Source organism: Macrotis lagotis, chromosome 1 (genome assembly GCF_037893015.1).
Source record: "Macrotis lagotis isolate mMagLag1 chromosome 1, bilby.v1.9.chrom.fasta, whole genome shotgun sequence".
NCBI lineage: Eukaryota > Metazoa > Chordata > Mammalia > Peramelemorphia > Peramelidae > Macrotis > Macrotis lagotis.
In genome coordinates this window covers 261,906,369-261,930,965 of record NC_133658.1, presented here as the reverse complement: position 1 = coordinate 261,930,965, position 24,597 = coordinate 261,906,369, and the positions used below count along the sequence as shown (strand labels likewise).

At 39.5% G+C, this 24,597-nt stretch overlaps 1 protein-coding gene and 1 long non-coding RNA gene across 2 annotated transcripts in view; one reads left to right on the top strand and one right to left on the bottom strand.

Annotated features, from left to right (window-relative positions):
- Positions 1-1,589: 1,589 nt before the first annotated feature.
- RBM38 (RNA binding motif protein 38) overlaps positions 1,590-24,597 on the bottom strand; it is a 130,213-nt gene continuing 107,205 nt past the window's right edge. Inside the window, exon 4 of the mRNA XM_074210327.1 lies at positions 1,590-10,393. Coding sequence (XP_074066428.1) covers positions 10,369-10,393 — 25 coding nt within the window. The 3' untranslated portion in view covers positions 1,590-10,368. The remainder of the gene's footprint in view (positions 10,394-24,597) is intronic.
- Positions 20,226-24,597, top strand: part of LOC141504924 (uncharacterized) — a 52,588-nt gene continuing 48,216 nt past the window's right edge. The window contains exons 1-3 of the long non-coding RNA XR_012473502.1: positions 20,226-20,802; positions 22,896-23,019; positions 24,045-24,463. This is a non-coding gene — a long non-coding RNA (uncharacterized LOC141504924). The remainder of the gene's footprint in view (positions 20,803-22,895; positions 23,020-24,044; positions 24,464-24,597) is intronic.

The window sequence follows — 24,597 nt, the reverse complement described above, 5'->3', positions numbered from 1 at the left end:
AAAGCATCCTCATATTAGGCATCCCCATGGAAACACTCCACCCCCCAAAAGACATATTCTCTACCCAGACACATCCAAATGCAAGGAGGAAAGAGAAAGAAGGGTGGACTCATGGAAACTCCTGATTATTGTGATCCAGTCCACTTGATAAGATTACAGGGTGGGGTAGGGTCATTTCTTCTGAGATCTCCTATGGATTACCAAGGGGGAGAGGTTTCTGACAAGTGTCTTTCTTGCTAGGTCTCAGCCAATCAATAATCAAGAAATAATTCAAATTGCCAGTAACCAATCAACTAATTAAGGACCTCACTAAGTTCTCTCTGCAAAGTGAACATTATAATCTAGTGGCCCAAATGTTATGGGAAACCCACCAAATCGAACAAGGGTTTCCATAATTACTCCTGCTACACAATTTATTGCATGCATGGATGGGGAGGGGGCAGCATACTTATTCCTTCTACTCTCAATAAAATAGGCCACCTACTTGTAGAGGGTTCCTAGTCATAGAATCATTGAATGATCACTTATTCTGTTTGGGATGCTCTAAAAGGGACTCATAAACTGTTTAAAGATTATATGATTGGAAAAGAAAGCTTTAGGTTCAATAGGAGTCAGCAATGTCATATGATAGCCAAAAAAGCTGACATACTTGGGCTTGGCAATAGGAGGAAAGTAGAGAAAGTTAGGGTATTAATAGACTTGCTGTCATCTATCTACAATACTTAAGAAAGTAGTATGTTCCATCCATCTCAGGTAGTATGTTCCATCCATCTTCTTCTTTTAGAAAGTGATTTGAGAGGGAGGTTATCAGAATGGTGAGCAAACTCAAGATCATGACCTAGAGGATCAAGTAAATTAATATAACATCTTTAACCTGGAGTAACAAATAGCTGTAAAGTCGCTAAAAACCAGCACATAGAAGACTGATAATTGACTGCTTGATCCTTGGAGAGTACATGGAGGAAGAGGTAAAGGGATGGCCAGTTTGGGACTTAATATAAGGAAGTACTTCCTAACCATTAGATTTGTCCAAAAATGGAATGAGCTATCTCAAGGGTTCTCCATACCTGAAGTCTGTCTAATGGAAAAAGGATAAATTTATTAATGCTGTTATGATTCCTGCTTTGGGTGGGAGTTAGCTGAATTAGATGAAATCTAGGGTTCCTTTCAACTCCAATGTTCTCTGTCTGTGAACTTATATTGTGCTCATTTGTATAGAAACTCATTGAATGGTCAATTTGTCTTTTAAATTTTAAATTAACGTAGTTTTAATTTAAATTGCCTACAACCAATTGAGTCATTTTTTTAAAATATGAAATAGACCTTGAAAAGAGAGAAAGATCTAAGAAACTGCACTTTTGCCCCAATTCTTCCTGTTAGGAAGTCTTCTGAAATGGTAGACTTTGAAAATTCCAAAGGGTATTTAGATTTCAAAGGATTTTCTCATCTTTCTGATATCATTATTAGGATCTCACCACTGAAAACTACATTTAGTTTGTGAGAAACAACAATGCCCTAAGTATCCCCCCCCCATGTGCACACCCCCCACCCTCTCCAGAAAACAACTTTACATGCCCAAATTGGGGTAATGTTAACTCTTGCAGCTGCCATGCTATATGAATATTAGCAAATATATATGCAGCACTGGAAAAGAGCATATTTCATAATGATGGGTTTATAAGGCATGGCAAAAGCCACAGCAACAATATTACATCCTTTAGTCTCTTAAACTCAGGGACTGGAGTAACCCAGAGAGCAAATCCTCACCATAATGACAACAGTGAATAACCATGGACACTACAGGATAAATGATTCATGGGAGCTTGGAATTAATGCTAGCTGGAAGGAATGTCTTAGAAAATATTCATTGAACTTTGGCTTTCTAAAAATACTTGCATTAGACATATTGATTAAATAGCTGGGAAGCAGAGGCTTTCTATTTGGGAAACATTTCTTTGGGTTCAAGGACTTCTGGATCCCATCCTTCACCCAAGTACATTTTCATCTTTAAAAAATAGGGCATACAGCTCTACAAAGCTCTATCAGCTTTTAATTGGTGGAACCATCCACAATTCTTTTCTCCTCCCTGATCATTCAGGTCATTGGGTTATTTTTTTCATGACATGTAGACAAATGTAAATATTTACAAGAAAATTTATTTCTCCTTGGGCAAAAAAAGATTAGGGAAATTCCCACTCCATCACCTCCTGCCAGAGAATAGTTAAGGGTGAGGAAGAGTTGTGGCAGCAAGGGATAAGAATGAAATCTAATCTCAGGTCCACTACAGATGGAGGCCAGTGCCTCCAGGGAAAGGGAAGTGCTTCTGTAGATCAGGAGATCTCTTCAGAGATGGAGCACTTCAAGGTCAGGCTCTTGCAGCTTCATAGAGAGAGCTACTTTGGATAAGAGGTATTTTCTAGGAATCTTATTCCTGATGGACCCAGAAAGTCCTAAAGAGCCCTGGGAACTCTAGAAATAGGTTCAGACTGCTCTATGAAAATAGATGTTTCTTTCAACCAAAGCAATTGCTGGAAAAGACAATGTCTTTTAGTCCATTAGGAACTCCAGAAAGTGGGCTTCAAATGACCATCTAGAAGAAGGTATGGTTCATCCCTTCTCTCTACTCTACTTCCTTACCTACTCTGAGGATCTGCCTTTCCCTACCAACCCTCATAGAAACTCAAGATTGGGGAAGACTTTCTGGGCTTTGAGGCTCAGAGAACATGGTCTTTAGATGCTAAGAAAAGTAAATATCCCCTGGAGGAAATTAAAACCCTCATCAGTCCCCTCCATTGCCCCACATCTTTATGGGTCTTTAAGTTATACAGGGAAGAGAATGAGATTTACTTTTCCTTGTATTTACCTTATAGAATCATACTATAGGTTTGGAGTTACAATACTACTTGGGCTCAAATTCAAAAGGAGAATGGGTTATCTTAGGAGGACCCTCACTCTAGGCCTTGAAGCAAAAGCTGGATGGATCACTTGTCAGAAATGATGTTGAGGGAATCCTCAGCATCAGGTAGGGGAATAAATGGCTTCTGAGGACCCTTATAATTCTGAGATTCTATGATTATGACTGCTACTTGGGTTTCTAATTCCTCATTTGTACCCTCCCAGGCCTTCAGATATCACACACCTGGGAGTGATTCTTGACTCCTCACAGTCTCTCACTGCCCATATCCAATCTGTTGCCAAGGCCTGTTTATTTCACCTTAACAACAAGTCTGACATTGCCATTACTGTGGTGCAGGTCCTCCACACCTCTATCTCTAGGCTCCAGGCATTTTCCCTGGCTGTCCCCCATGATTGGAATGCTCCTCCTTCCCATCTCCACCTCTTGGCTTCCTTGACACTCTTCAAATTTCAACTAAAAACTCACTGGAACAAGAGGTCTTTCCTAATCCCATATAATTATGGTATCTTCCCTCTCTTGATCATTTCTATTTATATTGTACCATAGTATGAAAGCCACAGATGAAAGGGAACTTAGAACTTAAGCTCCTAAAACAACTTCCAACTTCACTTTTAAAATATTGTGGGAGAGAGAGAGAAAAAAAATTAAAATTACACAACAGAGTAAAAAAGAAAACTAGGAAGCACAAAAGAATAGGGTAGCTTTGAAACTGATTTAGTTTTTCAAAGTAAACTGTGAAAAGAAAATTCATGGTTTTATATTGAGTCCTCTTTTTATGTTATGCTGTGTACATGGAGATGTTCTTTTTGTGTTTTTGTATTTAAGTTCAAAATGAATATTTTTTTAAATATGATATAGTATGAGTGACACCCTAGGGCATGGGGAACTGAGGGACAGATTTCTGGGACCACATCATATGCACTTCTTTCTTTTTATCTTTTCCTGTCCTTCTCTGCCCTCCTCCCCCAACCAAGTCTTCTTCCTACTTCCTTCTCCACCTCCCTCACCCCTTTCTCTTCCCTTTCTTCACTTCCTCAAAACACATCAGAAGATAAGGTAAAATGTTAGAACTCAAAGAAACTTAAGAGTTTCTCTAGTTTAGCCCTTTTATGAAGACCGGTTCATCATGGAAAAGAGAACACTTTGAGGGAGCGGGAAAACAAGATCAATGTCTTTGGAAATTTGGAAGGAAAGAGGAATTAACTGAATCTTTGGGGTTTCACAGGGCAGAATTAGGGTCATAAATAAGAGACAGAACCATCAACTTCTACAGCTTAAAGGGACCTCAGCATAAATACTGTCTGATCTTGATAAGGAACCAAGGTCCACTCGAAGCTTTCCAATTACAGTCAATTCTACTTTTCTAGGCACTTGACCCATTACTAAGCAATATTAATATAAATTAAATTAATTAATTAGTCCAATTAATTAATTATAGATATGAAGAAAACTCTTCCTTTATTGAGCTATAGAGAAGACAGCCTCAAAGTCAGGAAGACCTAGGTTTGAGTCCTGGCTCTATACCATCAATTCCCTTCCCATCTGTGGTATATGGTACAGAATCACATACTGACTAGATGTCCATGGCAAATAAAATAATCTCAGTGCTTTAGATAATTCTTTATGACTCTAAATTTGAAGAGATTTCCTTCCCTACCCCTTTTTTGCAGTGATAGAGGGAGTTTGTTCTCTTAGACATTTCCTATACTATTCCAGTGAAAATTACAGGTCAGGGCTTCTATCCCTATATTGTTCTATTGGGCTCCATGAAATTTACTTTTGATTTTCTTGAGAAGACCTGAATACACTTACTATTTTGTGGCCCTGGGCAAGTCCTACACCATATTTGCCTCTTTTTCCTATTCTGTAAAATGAGCTGAAGAAGAAAATTATCTTTGTTAAGAAAACCCTAAATAGGGTCACAAAGATTCAGACATGATTGAACAACATGATGATGAAATGAGTTCCTAGTAAAAAGAACAGAGTATCTTCTCCATAGTGTGTTCTGTACTTGAATAATGCTTAACACAAAGAAGTCTGTATGTCATGGAATTTCAGGGACTAGCAAGAGGCCACTAGGGAAATGTTTGGGGAAGGATAGAATGGGATTTTGAAGGGAGTGCACTTGAGTCACACTATTTAGACTAACCACCTGCTCTGCTGATAAAAAGGTTAGAGCATTGGTCTTGGAGTCAGGAGGATGGGAGTTCCAAATCTACCCTCAGATATTTGACTCTTCCTAGCTGTGTGGCTTTGGGCAAGTCACTTAATCCTGATTGCCTCACATTCAAGACCACTTCCAGTCATTCTGATTCCTATCTGATCAATGAACCCAGACGACTCTGGAGGAAAAAGTGATGTTGATGACTTAACACAGCACCCCCACACTCAGATTCAATTCACATGCTTGTCATGGCATCACCTCCCTGATGTCATGGTCTCAAGAATGAAGGACAAAAATTTTTATCCAGGGTCCTAACACAAACTGAGAGACCCCAGAGAACAATGATAGACACCAAGAACAGTAAAACACTTAAACAGATAAATACATCCATGGAGAGGAGAGGAATACTTCAGCTCAGTATCATGTAGTATAAAGGTATCAGAGACCACATCACAAGAGAACATAAAAGCATTTCCTGAGCCAAAGAACCACATGCAAATTTATGGAATATTCTGACAATTACAGAGCCATCCATAGGAAGCCTCTAGGACATATGATGAAAGATAAAGACAGGCCCCCATCTCTCTGCCTATCCCACCCCTCTCTCCAATTGGGGAGGATGTTGGAAGGAACTAGGCAGAGCCTGACTTTGAAATCAGAATCATGATGATCATAGGATCAGAGATCATGAGATGATAGATTGAGAGTCAGTAGCAGAATGCCTTAATTTTAGAGTATGAAAAATGAGGCCCAGGGAGTTAAAATGACTTGTCTGAGCTCATATGGGTAATAAGTAGTAGAGTTGGGTTAGTAAATTTAAATATAGTCTTCTTTCCATTGTACCAACCTGCCATTCTAGGTTTAACTGAACCCTTAGTACAGTGTTTTTTTAAATAAATGTTTAATATGTTGATATTATGTTTATTATCTGACTGCTCTGCTACTTCTAGCTATGTGACATTGGGCAAGCCATATCTAGTCTATGGACCTCAGTTTCCTAATCTGTAAAATTTAGACAGTGTACTAGATGATTTCTAAGGTCCCTTCCTGATCTTGTTGATAATCTCATATTACATGTCAACTAATCTGAGCCTATCAATTCACAGAGGGTCTAGAAACGCCAAGGGATTTGCCCCTTAGAGGCAACCAGATAACACAGATGATAAAACACTGAATCAGTAAGCAAGAAGTTGTTCAGTTGTTTCAGTCATATCTGATTCTCTATGACCCATCCCACTTGGGGTTTTCTTGGCAAAGGTGCTGGAGTGATTTGACATTTCCTTCTCCAGCTCATTTTACATCTGGGGAAACTGAGGAAAATAAGGTTAAGTGATTGGCTCAGGGTCACATAGCTTGTAAGTTTCTGAGGCCAGTTTGAGCCATGAAAGTCTGAATTCAAATCTAGCCTCGAACACTCATTAACTGTGTGACCCTAAGTAAGTCGCTTAACCTTGATCAACTTAATTTATTGAAGTATAAAATATAAAATGTAAAATAGTACCCATCTTCCAGAGTTGTTGTAGGGACCAAATAAGATAATATTTGTAGAACACTTGCTATGCAATGCATGATGCTAAAAAAAATTACTAGTTTTCTTCCTTCCAATGTCACAGTATAAATCCCAATCAGGTCAAGTTCAGTAGTATTTCCATTATATCACTTGTTTGTCTTCAAAAAGATAGTCCCTGGCTCAAGGGCCAGTGATCTGTCTGCCACCCAGCTGCCCCTACTATTATTATTACTATTTTATTTTATTTTGGGTCTTTTTTGTTGTTGTTTTTTGTAGGACAATGGGGTTGGGGTGGCTTGCATGGGGTCACACAGCTGGGTGATTGTTGGGAATCTGGGGCCAGATTTGGGCTTGGGTGCTCCTGGCTCCAGGGCTGGTGCTCCGTCCACTGCGCCACCTGGCCATACTACAATTTATTATTATTATTTATTATTATTATTATTATTATTATTATTTAATTTTAATTTTTTCTCTCCCTTTTATCATTTATGTGGGTCTATATTTTCATGGGGGAGAGGTATTATGCTTACTCTTAAACAAGAATATTTTAGTAATGTATAAAAAAACATTATTTGTACAAAATAAGAATAAATAAATTTTAAAAAAAAGATAGTCCGCTCCATTCCCATCTATTTATAGAACCACCTCTGATGGTACTACAGGGTCAGGTCATATTGAGCCACCCTTTAAGGAAAATTGCTTTGATAACTAAATAGATGGATTGGAGTGGGCAAAGGCTGAAGGCAAGTATACCCAGTAGAAGATTATTTAACAGATCATCCCAGAGGCCGTGAGGATCTATTGAAGGTGGTCAGTTGTATACGTGAAGATAAAAGGATTCATACCAAGATGTTTTGAAGTTAAGATCTGGCAACAGTAGAGTGAGTACAAGAGAGGAGTCAAGGATGACACCTACATTGTGAGACTTAATAACTGGGAGGATGGTAATGCCCACAATAACTAAGGGGAGAGTTTGAGGGGGAAAATATTTCCCCTCAAAATATTAAGATTGAGGTATCTTTAGAAAATCCAGTTCAACAAGAGAACATTGTACACATTAATGACAGCATTGTGAATTGACCAACTATGATGAACGCAGATCAGAGATCTAGGACAACTCTGGGAAACCTGTTATGGACAACACTATCCACATCCAGAGGAAAGCAAAACAAAACAAAACAAAACAAAACAAAACAAAACAAAACAAAACAAAAAACCTCATAGACTATGAATGGATACTATGTTCACTTTTTTAAAACTTCTCTTATATTTTTCCTTCTTATCCCATAGTTCTCTTTCTTTTCCTTTAGTCCTAATTCTTCATACACAAAATGATTAATATGTAAATATGTTGGACACAAATGAACATGTACAACTTTCACTAGACTGTTTGCCACTGAGGGAAGGGAAGGTAGGAAAGGAGGGTGATAGAAAAATGTGTAACCTAAATATGCAAGTAGATGAATGTTGATAAACTTTCATAACATGTAATTGGCAAAATAACAGTCAAAAAGAATCTAGTTCAGGATGTTCAAAAGTCAAGAGGAGATGTGAGACTAGTGTTCATCAGAAAGGTTAGGGTTGGATAATTAGATCTGAGAATCATCTATAGTTTTAAAATTCATTGAAGTTGATAAGATCACTATTTGGAATAATATAAAAGGAGACAAGGACTCAGGACAGAGTACTTTGCATGAAATAGATGAAGATTCCAACAAAACAGACTAAGACAGGACAGTCAGGTAAGTAGGGGGAGAACTAGGAATAGCAGTATCATTAAAAACCCAAAGAGATTCAGAAAAGGAGAGCAATTAAAAGTGTCAAAGGTTGCAGAGAGATCAAGAAAGGTTAGGATTGAGAAAAAAGGCTATTGGAGCTGATCATTAGAGAGCTTATTGGAGTCTAGAACTGAATAGCAACAGTAGTAGGATCCACTAGAGGTGGTAACAACATCTCCTAAGGGCAACAGTGGAAGCACCTGCAAAGGATACAGAAAAATTGAAGGGGAGAGGTGAGATTCAGGGAATATGGACCCTTGCTGTTGAGAGAATAGTACCAATTATAGACATTAGGAAGGTATGGTGGAACTTGGGAACATGGGTAAGTGACCTATCCTGCAAAGAATGCATGAGAGTATTCAAGGACTTTTACTATTGAAATTAAGTCCTCTTTTGCCACATGTGTTTTCTACTTATGTCTCAGTGTAATTATATTTAAATTGTGTCTATTTAGGGGACAATGTATCCCCATTATTTGTACCTTATGTTCTTATTATACCTTCTTAGTAAATATCTTTTCTAAAAACTAACCAATTCTAACTGGATGATTGTTAATGGGGAACATACTGTTGGGCCTCCTGAATAACATAATTAGAGGTGCAAACTCCCAGAGCAGCAACTACTCTTCTAGACACCTATTACTGGGTAATAGCCACATTGAAGGTGTGATGCCTGTAAAATGAGGAGAATGATGATTGTTGTTGTTCATTCATTTTGGTCATAAACAGTTGGTTTTAAAAATGATGTCTGAGATTTCTGGATTAGTTGTTCAGTTGTTTTCAGTTATGTCAGACTCTCTGTAACCCCATTTTAGGTTTTCTTGGCAAAGATACTGGAGTGGTTTGCCATTACCTTCTCCAGCTCATTTTATAGGTTAGGAAAGTGAGGCAAACAGGGTTAAGTGACTTGGTCAGGATCATACAACTAGACAGGCCAGATTTGACCTCAAGAAGTTGAATCTTCCTGACTACAGGTCAGGCACTTTCTACATTGTACCACCTAGCTTGCCTGGGATAATGATAACATTGCCCTATTTTGAACTGTTGCTGGGAAGTACTTTGTAAAACTTTAAATGTGAACTATTCTTCCAAACAAGTTCACAAATGAACTCATTCGCCAAGGATTTATACCCTTCCCCCAACAATGGGATTGAATTGAAAGAACCCCCTTTTTGCCAGCCTAAATTTTGATCTGTGTGTCAGCAATCCAGATCATTTAGTCATGGCCAAACAAAGTATATAGCCCCTGCTGTCTGGGGTCCCTCTGAAAGTCAATCTCTAGGATACTTTTCTTTATCTTAGAATTTCCAGTCTTGGACAAACAGTAAAAAACTGTACATAAAGCAGATCCAAGGCTACTTGGCTCCTGCATCTGGCTTCGTGTTGGTCAAAGTTCAAAACAGTTTGGAGGTCAGGATTGTTGAGGAGCTTCTGTCAGCAATATGAATGATAAGCAAGGAGGAAAAGCAACTGGTGAAGCTCATGATGGACAACTGAAATTTTACAGATGCAGCTGCAGGGAGGGAGTTAAATGGGCAAACTTGGGATAAATCATGGGAGCAAAGAGGAGACTTCAGAATGAAGGGACCCTAGGCCAATTTGTTTTCTGCCATTTAAAGTTCAATGTATCTGCCTAGCAGGGGATTGTGATCACCTTCCACATGATAAAACTCAGCTGCCAAGCCATCAAGTCATCAAATAAAAAAGAATCAACCTCATTCATTCATTCATCAAACATTTATTAAGAATTTCTAACATATAGTTGGAACTAGCATTAGGAAAGATACAAATTTTAAAGAATTCATTTCTCATACAGTTTATAGTCTAATGAGAATGAGAAGGGATAATACAACATATAAATATACACAAACATACATAATATCTAATATACATGATCTGGTGATTCACTAGAAAAGCACTTAACAAAGTACTTTGTGAAGTCCAAGTGGAACTCAACCAAATGGTGAGATTGAGAACAGTTTCAAGAAGGAGATGGTATTTCAGTTGATGATCTGAAGATCGTAGCTAGGATAATAAAAAAAAATGCATTGAGGATTAACTAAAAAAAAAAAAAACTAAGCATTAATGTAGAGAAGACTTAGGAACTGTGACAATTACCTTCAAATATTTGAAAAGCTGTGAAAACAGGATTTTAATTAGTCTATTGGATCTCAGATAAAAAAAAACTAGGAATCATGTGGAGTACATGAGGAGAGACAGGTTTAAGTTTGATACAAATAAAAAGTTCCTGATAATGAAAGCTATTCAGAAGTAGAATGCTCTGCCTTAAGGCGGCATCATTTCCCCTTACTGAAAGTCATGAAGCAGTGGATGGATGAGTACTTATTTTACAGTAGAGGCATCTCTATAGATACAGATGTCCAGCAACTGGTTGGAATAAATGGCCTATAAATCCTCTTGGAACTAGGAGATTCTGTAATTCTTTTGGATGAGACTTAAAGAATGGGTAGGAATTCAAAAGGCTTTATTTAATGTTCCCCCCAGCCACCTGTCTGTAATCTAGTCACACAAGGCTATTTGTCAGTTCCCATTTAGACTTAAATTTCAACATCCCCATATTTTTTTTGCTTCTATATTCCCTTCTCCTTTTCAATTATAACTCATTCTTTAAAGCCTATGTCAAATGCTACCAACTCCTAAAAGTCTTCCTTAATCTTCCTAGTAATGACCTTTTCCCCACTACCCCCAACTCTCAAAACACTTTTAATCTTCCCAATGTTTTATTCATGTACCAAAATCCCATGTATATGTCATATCCTCATGTTGTTTGAGTTGTTTTTCAGTTGTGTCTGACTCTGCATGATCCCATTTGGGGTTTTCTTGGCAAAGATACTGGAGTGATTTGCCATTCCCTTCTCCAACTCATGTTACAAATAAGGAAATTGAGACAACAGGTTTAAGTGATTTGCCCAGGCTTACATAGCTAGTATCTGAGACCAGATTTGAACTCAGGAAGACAAGCCTGGAACTATATTAGTACACTTAGTTGCCCTTTCATCTCTTCATACTAGAATGCAAGCCTTATGAATGCAAGTATTTCTCTCAACAATATATATTCATCCTGTCCACCCACCCCCAATATATGCATGTGAAATTTGAATCTGTTGAAGCAGAATTTTTATGCACATTGTTTTGGGTGCTATGGAGAAATTCTGAGAAAAATAAGAAACATGGCTCTTCCCACAAAAATCTTCCAAAGTAGTTGGGCAAACAACATGCATACACTTAAAAGAGTTGGACATATACAAAGAAAGAGAAAAAGATCAAATCCTAGTATCTGGGTGATCTGCCAAATATCTCCTCTTCCTTCCCCTCTTCTCCCTTGCCCTTCTCTTTTCTTCTCTGAGAGAGGGAGGCATTTGGCAGTCAGTAGCCTCCACCCTGGTTCCATGAGTTGTAATAATATTTCTGGGTATTGTAGACCTCATGTGGTGGTGATAGACATATGAATTTTCTGCATATTAATTTGACACTGGACCAAAAGTTAATAGAAACCAAATAGGAGGCAGCCTGGTAAGGGAACTGAAGCATGGACTTGAAATCAAATTCTGTGGGTTCCAATCCTGTTTCAGATACTCATTAGCTATGTTTCCTTGGGTAAGTGACTTAACCTTTTTGAGCCTCAGCTTCCCCTTCTGTAAAATGAGAGGGTTTGGAGCATGGTGGTATATGCCTATTACCTTAGCTAGGAGGAGGTTGAACCTGCTGATTCTTTTGAACTTATGAATGCTAAAACTGCTATAGTTTATGCTTATTGAGTATTCACACTAAGTTCAATTTAAAATGATAAGCTGAAGATGGGGTGAGGTGGGGCGGGGGAGGGAAGGTGCCCCTTATGGCTATGGAAGGAGAAGGGAATTACATTCTAATCAGCAATGGATTTGAAAGTATGAGTAGCCTCAGTACTTTGTTGACAAAATAAGGCAAACTAGTCTTTAAAATAAAAAGCTAGGATAAAATTAAAAGGCAAAATAAAATAAATGAGTATTGATAACATCTGTGGTCCCTTTAGCTCTGAATCTGTGATCTTATGTCATGGGGTTGTAGGCATCTTGGGACCAGAAGGAGAAAAGAGTCAGAAGAGAAAGAGATAGACAGTGGAGACAAGAGGGTGAAGCTCTCAAAGGGAGGGAACTAGAAAAAAAAAGTGCTGAAAGGGAAGAATAAATGATAAATTGAACCAAGAACAGTTGCTCCAGCGGACAGCAGCATGTGAGGCCCATCTCAGAGGAAGAAATTAAGCAAGAGAGGAAGAAGCGGAAAGTCCCTGACCCAGGTTGGGAGCCAAGGGACACAGGAACCTTTAAAACTGTTAGATGGAAAATGAGGAGGTGGAGGTGGAGAAAGGGCAGATACACATACAGCCACCGAAGACTCCAGCATTTGCATCCATGGACTCTGGTTCACTTGGGGCATCTAGGTATGGAAAGGTCAGTCCTGTAGTAATATTACTAAAAGGAAAACTTTCCTGAACCTTCCCGAGGTTGTAGCTATCTGTAAAATGGACTCAGAAAATTTTAAAAGAGACAACAAAGCCAGGCCAGTGAAGAGGTCAGCTCTCTTACCTGCAGGGGATTGAGTTTTCTTAGAGGATTAGGATTTGGAAAAGAATTTCTGGCACTTTTTACTTCATCATGTTTGTAGGTGCTTCATAAATACCTGTTGATAGATTGAGTATTCACCTCGACCTGCCATTAGCACCCCTAGCACTGGGGAGGGGGAAAGGGAACCTCCCTTCAATAACAAGCAAATTACTGCCAGGGCTAGAAATGGATTGATTGACTCAGACTTGTAAACTTAACAGTTGGGTTCCCCTTGCCAGGGATAGTAGAGAACCCAGGGGATTAACTCTTCAATTCACACTCTGAATGCAGCTCCAGCCAGGCAGCCTCAAAGAAAACTGCTGAGGCTGTTTGGAGTGTTTAGGACATTGGAGAAATTGGAGAGGGCATTACCTCTGAGACATAAACTTCCCCTGCTTTCAAGGCTTATAAAACTGGGATTCTTATTTCAAATAATGGCTTTCGGTCAGAGAAGAGGTTTCCCTCAACCTATCACAGAAGGCAGGCAGGCAGAGGTACTCTGCATTCAGATAGAGATACATCTGTAGAGCAGAGGTTCCAAGGGGAGGGGGACCCAGGAAACTTGGGAGCCAGCCTTCCATCCTGCCCTCTGCCTTCAGGCTGGACTTTGACCTCACTTCTTTCTGTGGTCTCAAGGATCCAATGACCTGGACCTCTTTGCTTCCTCTCCCCAGCTCCTCCACAAGATGCTTCATGTCCCACCTCCAAGTGTTTTTCCTGGCCATCCTCTGTGTGGGGGGCTCTCTCCTGCCTCTTCTCTTCCTTCTGGCTTCTTTCAAGTCCTAGCTAAAGCTGCACCTTCTGTTAGCTGTCTTTTCCAGGCCTTCTAAACCTTTCCTCTGAGATCTTTTCCAATTCATCCTACATATAGTTTGTTTGTACAAAGTTTTCTCCCCAGTTACAGACAGTAAACTCTTTGAGGACAGGCATTGCTTTTATGCCTTTCTTTGTATTCTCAATTTGGATCATAGTAGACAATTCTGACTGACTTGACTGAAAACTCTGAACCAAGAAAGATAATAACATTTTAAATTGGATTAAAAGAAGCATAGCATGCAGAGCAGTAGAAATAACCATTTCTCCATTGAAATCTGCTTTGGTCAGACCAAGTCAAATCAAGAACTATATATGAGGGGGCGGCTAGGTTGCACAGTGGATAGAGCACCGACCCTGGAGTCAGGAGTACCTGAGTTCAAATCCGACCTCAGGCACTTAATTATTACCTAGCTGTGTGGCCTTGGGCAAGCCACTTAACCCCAATTACCTTGCAAAAAACCTAAAAAGAAAAAGTATGTATGAAATACTTAGTTCCAGATAAAGGACTTACAGGTCATTTGCTAAGTGCTAAGAATACAAACAAGCAGACAAATAAATAAAGAGAAAGGAGAAACTCTTTACTCAAAGAGTTTATATTCTAATAGTGGTGACAACTATAAACAACTTCACTACATGTAAGATCCATAAAGAGAATTTATTTTAAGGCAATCTGAGAAAGGAAGGTGCAAATGGAAAGACCAGTTACAATATATTTAGTTATGAGCATACCATTTTAAAGACACCACTTACAAGCTTATTATGCAGACACTTACTGTAAGGCAAACCACTCCCACACCTTTACATCTTTTGTTTTGTTTTGTTTTGTTTGCAAGGCAATGGGGTTAAGTGGCTTGCCCAAGGCCACACAGCTAGGTAATTATTAAGTGCCTGAGGCCGGATTTGAACTCAGGTACTCCTGACTCCAGGGCCGGTGCTCTATCCATTGTGCAACCTAGCCACCCCCACTCCTATATCTTTGCCAAGAAAATCTCAAATGACATCAACAAAGAGTTGGACAGGGGGCAGCTAGGTGATGAAGTGGATAAGAGCACCAGCCCTGGAGTCAGGAGGACCTGAGTTCAAATTCGGCCTCCAACATTTAATAATTACCTAGCTGTGTGACCTTGGGCAAGTCATTTACCCCCACTGCCTTATAAAAGCCAAAAACTAAAATAAAATAAAAAGAGTTGGACACAAAATTTTATTCCTCTAATTTATAGATGAAGAAACTGAGATAAATGGAGGTTAAATGATTTCCCCCATGGTCATATGAATCTGGAGTTGAACTTTGATCTACCCTGATTCTAAGCCCAGAGGATCATTTACTATGCTATCTAGTCTCCCAAGAGAAAGAGTCTTCTTGCTTCAGATATGAATTAGACTAGAGGAACTCTCCATTCCCTTTCAATTCTTTGATTCTGTGATCTATATGGCAAACTAAAGCCCCAAAATGCCCTGAACTGAATATATGTTTCTACATGTGATCTGAGTGGAGCCCCAGCTACTTGTCCTTCCCATTTAAAGCACACCACACTGGGAAGGAAGTCTAGGATAGAGACATTCTCCTTTAAGAAAAAAATGTCCATACAATATGGCACAGCTTCCAGAACCAAGTACAAGACTTTGGAAAATCCTTCTATGTCTTTCTCTTGAGATTCCTTCAGAAAATACTTTCAGTTTTGTATCCAAGAGTGGGAAAAGGCTTTCCCCACCAGTTCTCCCTCCCTTCCTACCAGAAAAGGCTATTTGTAGTTAACTCTATCAAAGGTTTGGGAAAGTTCTGTTACAGACAGTCTATCAAATGAAGCTGAATTAACTTGATAATATTGAACAGTGACCTATATTTATTAAAGAAAGCTTATAGGAGGCTGGGTCAGTTCTCTTAGTTAATCTAAGTTTAAACTGTTGTTTCTTCTAAGGAAATGCTCTGCTGCTATGTGGTAAAACCTTTATCTTATATACCTTAGTTCAATACAGAATCTCAGTAAGTATCAAGGAATTGACAGTAGAAAGATGAAATTTTTTAAAAGCCTGTTTCAGGATAAAATGAACTTCTATTCTCTGGAAATGACTTTCCATTTTAAAGATATTTTTCTCTTTTTTTCCCCTTTCACAGCAAAATTAGCTCTGAGCTTGAAACCCCTAGCTGAACCTATGCCTATTTTAGCAGGTTCCAACTTCATTACTCCTTATAAAAAATATACACACACATAGATATACCTAGTGAGTATGGACGGTGGGCGGCGGGGGGGGGAACTAGGTGGTACAGTGGATAGGATATCCTGAGTTAAAATCCAGTCTCAGATGCTTACTAACTATAATCTTACTGTGTGACCCTGGGCAAGTCACGTAACCTCGACTTACCTCAGTTTTCTCATTTGTAAAATGGGGATAATAATTGCATCTTCCTCAAAGGGTTGTTATGAGGATTCAATGAGATAATAATTATAAAGTGCTTTTAGCTCAGTATCTGGCACATAGTAAGTACTCCAACTAATAAAAAACAGACAATTATGTAACTTTTTAAAGCTTACAAAACACCTTATCCACAGGTTCTCTTTGACCTTCCCATTAATCCTGTGAAGAAAGTGCTAAGGACATTTTAAACTCTATTTAACTTAAAATAATAACAAAATATATTAATGATAAATATTTTACTTTAAAATACTTTATATGCTGAAGTTCCAAGAGGAAAAGTGACTTGAACTCAAATCTTCATAGAAATTCATAATAAAGACTGTATTTAGAGTTGCAGGACATGGGTTGAAATCTTAGCTCTGCCATCATTTACTTCCAGTGTAACCCAGTCAAGTCAGGAAAATTTCTTGGACTCCCTTATCTATACAATGACCAAATAGGACTTGATACTCTAAATCTGAGATTCTCTACTCCAGATCTTTCTTTTGTCCCACGTGGTACCCAACTGACTTCCCACCACATCACACTGACTCTCCTCTTTTGTAGTTTCATCATTTGTGTGATGCTACAACTGATGTCCCTGGTATTCAATTTTCCCTCTCAGTTTGCCCTAGATCTTGATACAACTTATCATTTTGCTTTGATACTTAAATTATCACCGCACGCTTGCCACCATTTTCCTCTCAAAATCCTTTCTCACTCTAAGTCCGTTTTAGAATCATAAGAGGTGAGACAGGAACACTATAGCTCTTTCCCAATATACTCCCTACCTCGCTTCTACCCTCCTTTCTTCTGACCCAAACAATTTGTTAAATAACATCAATCACAGGAGCCTATAGAGACATTTCTCATTTTGCTCTTCTGTGGATGATCTGGAGACCAGATTGCTGATTTCCACCAGATTCAATAGTCTAAGAGTCATATTTCTCACCACTTCATATCTTACTAGTGACTAAAATTGGATTTCTGATGTCCTTTCACCTTTTCTTCAGACCATAATTGATTATTTCCATTTCCTGGACAGAATCAATTCAGTTCAACTACATTTTAGAAGTCAAATTTTGGAAGCCTTCATGGAACTAGGGAGGTGGGGCATTTCCAGAAGTGGCTTGTGGCAAATCAATCAGCCTGTGAGTTTTCCATTGCATTTCCCCACCAAAGGGCCTGGACTTATACTTTGCACAAGACCAATATTGCCCAAGACCTGAAGGCAGTGACCAGACTGGCCTGCAGGTAAGAAAGAGCCTGGTAGTTCTTGAACATGCTGCACTTGGCAAATATCCAATTCCTTGACAATTATAGCAGTTTTAAGGTAAGAGTTTGCTTAAAGAGAGCCATACTGCAAGAAGCTGAATCATTCTCCACTCATTTGTTCTTGACTGTTACTATGGGTGTAGCCAGGGCACTCAACCAGGGGTCACTATCTGAGGCAACAGGCTCTCAGCCACTGGTCACAGAAGAGTGGGAGATCTGTTTTGCTTCTCTCTAGGGCATATCAGGTGTAAAACTGATTATTATAATTGTCTGGGTTTATGTTTTATCCCCTTCCTTGACTATGAACTTCCTGAAGGCAGGGACTGGGTCTTAGATAAGTTTTGCATCTGCCCCTGGTTTCAAACAGTACCCAGTAGACACTTTATAAATGTAGTATGTGGGGGAAAAAAATAGATCACAGGATACAGAACTTTAGAGATCACTCTCAGAGCCAGAAAAAACCTTCATCTAGTCCAACTTGTCCTGAACAAAAATCTGCATTCCTAAATCCTTTTCATTGAACCACTTTAAGAGAAAATAAAAGTTGGGAATTCACTGCCTTCCAAGGCAATCTGTTTCATTTTGCCTTTCAGAACAATTGCATCTGACAGTCTCTGCACCTGACTCTCTAGACTTCTATCTCCATCGGCCTTAGACAGGTACTTCCCCCATCTGTACTCCTTTTTTCCATCCTCCCAAACCCCTAGCTTTTTTAGCTTCCTTTTATGTGTTATCTGTGTCCATTAGAATGTGAACCTTTTTGCAGTGACTAAGAATTGAGGGATTGCCTATCAACTGGGGAATGGCTGAACAAGTTGTGGTATATGATTAGAATGGAATACTGTTGTGTTATAAGAAATGATGAACAGGATGATTTCCGAAAAACTTGGAAAGATTCAACTATAACTTGATACAAAGTGAAGTAAACAGAACCAGGAAAACATTGTACACAATAGCAACAATATTATACAATGAACAATTGCTATTCCCAGTGAAACAGTGATCCAAAGGACAGGATGAAAAATGCTATCTGCCTCCAGAGAAAGAAGTGATGGAGTCTGAAAACAAACTGAAGCACACTATTTTTCACTTTTCTTTTTTCTTCTTTCTTCCTTTCAGCTGTCTTCCTTCATTCATTTTTTTCCTTCCTTTTCTTTGGTTTTTTTTTTTTGCAAGACAAATGGGGTTAAGTGGCTTGCCCAAGGCCACACAGCTAGGTAATTATTAAGTGTCTGAGACCAGATTTGAGCCCAGGTACTCCTGACTCCAAGGCCTGCGCTTTATCCACTATGCCACCGAGCCACCCCTTTCTTCTTTTCTTTATTTTCTTCTTTTTTTTGAGTTTTCATGTACAAAATGACTAACATGGAAATGTTTTACACAATTGCACATGCATAACTATATCAGATTGCTTATTATCTTGGGGAGAGGAAAAGAGAGGGGAGGAAGGGATAGAGAGAATTTATAATTCAAAACTTCAAAAAAATAATGAAAGTTAATATTTTTACATGTAATTGGAGGAAATAAAATATTTTTTAAAAGAATGTAAGAACTCAGGGGCGGAGCCTAGATGGTGACAAGAAGGGATTGAGTCTTAGGAGCTCTCTGATAAAACTCATAAGTTAAGGACTCTAACTAAACTTTCGAGAGACAGAACCCACAAAGGGACCCAGTGAGGCAGTTCTCCTACTCAAGGTAACCTGGAAAAGAACAGAAAGGCTCTGCTCCCCAGGGTTTGAGGGGCGGCCTGCCGGAGGGGTGGCCCACCAGAGCAAAAGAACTTCAGCCTCCTGGAGGCAGTCCCAGGGTGCTGGGAGCCACAGCCCACAGCAGCAGGGGAGTCTCTTGAGCTGCACCCCTGGGAGCACCGGGCACAAATTGGGGGAACAGTGGGGGCCCTCTTCCAGAGCCAGCACGTGGAGCCCAGCCCTCAGGGCACACAGCCAGTAGCTGGGTCTTTGGGCAGCCCAGACCCAGAAACAGAAGCAGGTGGAGCAGGTAAGCAGGAGGCCCCAGGGCATGAGCCCATTGAGCTGAGGGAGGGGAGTGAAGAGAGAGAGACTGCAGACTATGTCCTCTGCCTCTGGAACAGGACTCTGGGGCTCTGACCACATTCAGATCCTGATCGCAGCCTAGGCCCCCCCATAGAACAGCAGCAGCACCCCCCACCTCAGCCCCGTGGCAGAAGGGAGCACAGACCAGGAGGGAGGACAGAGCCTCACACACTGAGACCCTTGTGGGAGTGTCCCAAAAGCTCAGGAAACACCCCAAAACCAGGCCCAGGCTGGGAAAATGAGCAAGCAGAGAAACAAAAGGAAGACTATTGAGAAATATTTTGCAAATGAGCCCAAGAAGAATCAAAATACTCAGTCTGAAGATGAGGAAGCACAAGCTCCTGCATCTAAAGACTCCAAGAAAAACAGAAATTGGGCTCAGGCTATGACAGAGCTCAAAAAAGACTTTGAAAATCAAATGAGGGAGTTGGAAGAAAAACTGGGAAAAGAAAGGAGAGAGATGCAGGAAAAACATGAAAATGAAGTCAGCAGCTTAGTCAAGGAAATCCAAAAAAATGCTGAAGAAAATAGCATGCTAAAAACCAGCTTAGGTCAAATGGATAAAGCAGTTCAAAAAGTTATTGGGGAGAAGAATGCTTTAAAAAGCAAAATGGGCCAGATGGAAAAAGAGAAAAGAAAGATATCTGAGGAGAACAAATCCTTCAGACAAAGAAGAGAACTCAGGGAGATTGATGAATTTACGAGAAACCAGGACTCAATATTTCAAAACCAAAGAAAATGAAAAATTAGAAGAAAATGTGAAACATCTCATTGAAAAAACAACTGATATGGAAAACAGACTTATGAACAATAATTTAAAAATTATTGGAATACCTGAAAGTCATGATCAGGAAAAGAACCTTGACATCATTTTCAAAGAATTACTACAGGAAAATTGCCCTGATATTCTAGAAACAGAGGGCAAATAGAAATGGAGAGAATCCACTGATCCCCCCGGAGAAAGAGATCCCAAAAAACCAACCCCTAGGAATATTATAGCCAAGTTCCAGAACTCCCAAGTCAAAGAGAAAATATTACAAGCAGCCAGAAGGACACAGTTCAAATATCGTGGAACTGCAGTCAGGATCACACAGGACTTAGCAGTAACTACATTGGAATCTCGTAGGGCTTGGAATATAATATACCAGAAGGCAAAAGAGCTTAGAATGCAGCCAAAAATGAACTACCCAGCAAGGCTGAATGTCCTCTTCCAGGGAAAAAGATAGACTTTCAATGAACCAGGGGAATTTCAAATGTTCCTTTTGGAATGGCCAGAGCTGAACAGAAGGTTTGATCTTCAGATACAGAACTCAGATGAAGCATGGAGATTGGAGGAGAGGGGGGGAAATATGAGAGACTTAATGAGGATGAACTGCATGTATAGAAAAATGATACTGATAATATTCATATGAACCTTCTCAGTTAATAGAGCAGGTAGAGGGAGCTTTTATAGTTGAAGCACAGGAGAAAGCTGAATTCGAAGATAAAATATGGTGTAAAAATGGAGTCAATAGAAAAAAAGGGAAATGGAATGGGAGAAAGAAAAAGGAGAGGGGGAACAGGCCAGGATATTTCATATAATAAGATTTTTTTTATTACAATGAGCTATTGCAATGATATGGAAGGGGGGAGGCAAGGGGGAATGAGGGAATCTTCGCTCTCATCAGAAGTGGCTAGGAGAGGAAACAGCAAATATACTCAATGGGGTATAGACATCTGGAGTAAGAAGGAGGGGGGAGCAAGGGGAAGGGGTGGAGATGTGAATAAAAGGAGGAGAGGATGGATCATGAGGGGAGAGTGGTCAGATATAACATATTTTCTTTTTTACTTCTTGCAAGGGGCTGGGATTGGAAGGCCTGCCCAGGATCATAGGGCCAGGTGGATTCTGGGCCTAAGGGGTGTAGGGAGGCTCAGGGCTTCTTGGCCCCAGGACCAGGGATCTGTCTGCTACACCACTCAGCAACCCTACAGTAGAGTCAGAGTGAAAGGAGAGAGAAAATATAGTACATGGTAATGGAGAAATAAGAAAGGAGGGAGTTGCGATCAGCAATGGCAAAGGTGGAAAAATATGGAAGTAACTTTTGTGATGGACTTATCATAAAGAATGTGATCCACCCGTGATTGTTGGTGTTGGAACAAAAACTGAAGCACATTTTTTGTTGTTATTATTTGGGGGGAGGGTGCAGGGCAAGTGGGGCTGGGTGGCCTGCCTGGGGCCACATAGCAGGGGGATCTTTGGGTGTCTGGGGCTGGATTTGGACCCAGGTGCTCCTGGCTCAAGGGCCAATGCTCTGTCTGCCACCCAGCCACCCCTACTATTATTACTATTTTATCTTATTTTGGGTCTTTTTTTTTTTCTTCGTTTTGGTTTTTGCAGGGCAGTGGGGATCAGGTGGCTTGCATGTCACACGGCTGGGTGATTGTTGGGTTTATGAGGCTGGATATGGGCTCAGGTGCTCGTGGCTCCAGGGCTGGTGCTTCGTCCATTGTGCCACCTGGCCATACCTACAATTATTACTATTATTTTAATTTTAATTTTTTCTCTCCCCTTTACTTTTTTCGCCCAAGCAAGTCTATCTATATTCATGGGGGGAGGGGTATTTTGTTTACTTGTAAACAAGAATATTTTATTAATGTAAAAAAACATTTGTACAAAATGAGAATAAAAAATAAATTTTAAAAAAAGGAAAGAAAAAAAGAAATGAGTAAGCAAAGACTCAATAATTAAAGTACCTCTATTCAAAAAAAAAAGAATGTAAGCACTCATACTTTTTCAATTTTATTTTTTCTTGGTATGGGGGGGAATTGTGCATTTTTTTCAACCTAGCTAATAGGAAAACATTTTATATGTCTTCATATGTATAATCAATCTCACATTACTTTCCTTCTTAAATGATGGTATAGGGAAGGGTGCAAGAGAAAGAATTTGGAACTCAATTTTTATTAAATGAAGTAAACTTTTTTTCATGTAATTGGGATATAAAAAAATAAATAAAATATATATAGTTGAGAGAAGAAAGAATGTAAGCTCCTTGAGGGAAGAGACTTTTTTTTGCTAAAATAAGCATGAATAGGGGCAGCTAGGTGGCACAGTGGATAGAGCACTGGCCCTAGAGTCAAGAGTACCTGGGTTCAAATCCGGCCTCAGACACTTAATAATTACCTAGCTGTGTGGCCTTGGGCAAGCCACTTAACCCCATTTGCCTTGCAAAAAAAAAAAAAAAAACCTAAAAAAATAAAATAAGCATGAATTTCCACTACCAAAGTCTTGAAAAAAATGAATCTCAGGCACCATGCTAAGTGCTTTACACACCTTATCTCATTTAATCCTCCTAATTCTGAAAAGTAGGTGCTATTATTAATTCCATTTTATAATTGAAGGAACTGAAGAAGAGGCAAAGTGACTGCCCAACATCAGACAACTAATGTCTGAGACTGGATTTCAAGACTCAGGTCTTCTAGACTCCAAGTTACTATGCCACCTAGATGACTCCAGTTAACAAAGGTAAGGAACTCCACCCTGCTTTTTGGCCAGGCATTTTAATTGTTACAAAGCTTTTCCTTAAACCTACCTACTGAAATCTTATTTCTCTGCATTTTCTACAAGTGCTCTTCTGTCTTATCTCCATGGTCAAATCTACCTTCCACCTAAGAGTCCTTCAAACACCTAAAGATAGCTATCATGTCCTCCCATCTACTTCTGGACTTCCTCAGGCTAACCTTCTCTCAGCTGATCCTTATATGAATTACTTTAAGTCTTCCTCCCAGTCTGCCCATTGTTTTCTGGATGCTCCCCAGCTTACAAAGCCCTTCCTAGAATGTGGTGCTTCTAGATGCCTCTATTGCCGGACAAACTGGTCATTTCTGCATCATGGTCCTTCCCATTGAGCTAGATCATGTCAATTCAGAGGGGTAATATAGGAGAGATCAGATTAGGCTCAGTATACTACTTGTAGAAAGGAAAAAGTTATTCTCTGTTGCTATGTGACACTATACTATTTTCCTTCTCTGGGTCTCCATTTCTTCATCTGTAAAATAGGCACGGTAATACTAATATAATTTATAAGGGAAGATGTATTGTAATATTTAAAGGACCTGAGAATTGTAAGTTGTTATCATTATTATCCTCCATTTTCCATCTTGTTTCCTCCCTTATATTGGGTTAGAAATTACACCAAGTAGAGGAACTTCTGACAAGTAAATGAAATTGTTCAACAGCTGCATTGCCCCAGATGGGTCAGCATTGCTCAAGTCCTGTTTATGTTAGTGTCCCTGTTCTGTAGTCACTACATTTCATCAGCCTTCCCAGAAAAACACAATGTTTAACTCAAGTCCCTGACTGTCCTCGAGGGCATCCTGAAGAAACAAATTCCAAATAACTGTAGTATTAAATTGTCTGCTCCAGACAAAACTTGCTTAAACAGTCCACCAAGTGCTAAATTCACTGACTGCTTAAGTCTTTGACTCGGTCAATCTAATCTAAGTAATGACATGAGTTTTAAAAGGAAATTTTCCATTTTTCCTCCTTAGGGCTCCCCAGCCTCCGCTCTGGTGTCACTCTGGCGACAAGTCCATCACCTGATACAGCTTTATCTACCCCTCCACTGGTAACTGATTGACAAGAGCAGAGTATTTCCAAAGCAATGACCAAGTGTTTGTAATCTTAATTTAGCCTGTTCCCAGCAGGGTCCATTAAGAATTTGGCCTGATAAAAGCTTATCAACAAGGATGGATAGAGCCCAAGCTCTGAATCCAGATTTAGGATAGAGAAATGACTATTGGGTCAGTAACAGACCACTTCTCCTGTGCCTCAGTCAACTGGACTAGAAGACCTAAAGGTTCCTTCCAGCTCTATATATGTGATCTATAGAATCCTGGGATTATTACTGGATAAACTCCATGGGAGTGGAAAGAGCCCCGAGACTCAGTTTACTCATCCATAGGCTAAGGTACAGTTTACGCATCCATAGCTGGGTACAGTATTCAATGTACTCTATACATAACTGGATTTATTTATGAGGGGGATGATCTATAAACCGTAAAGCACTATTAAAATTTAAATTGATATTTTTGATTTTCTTGG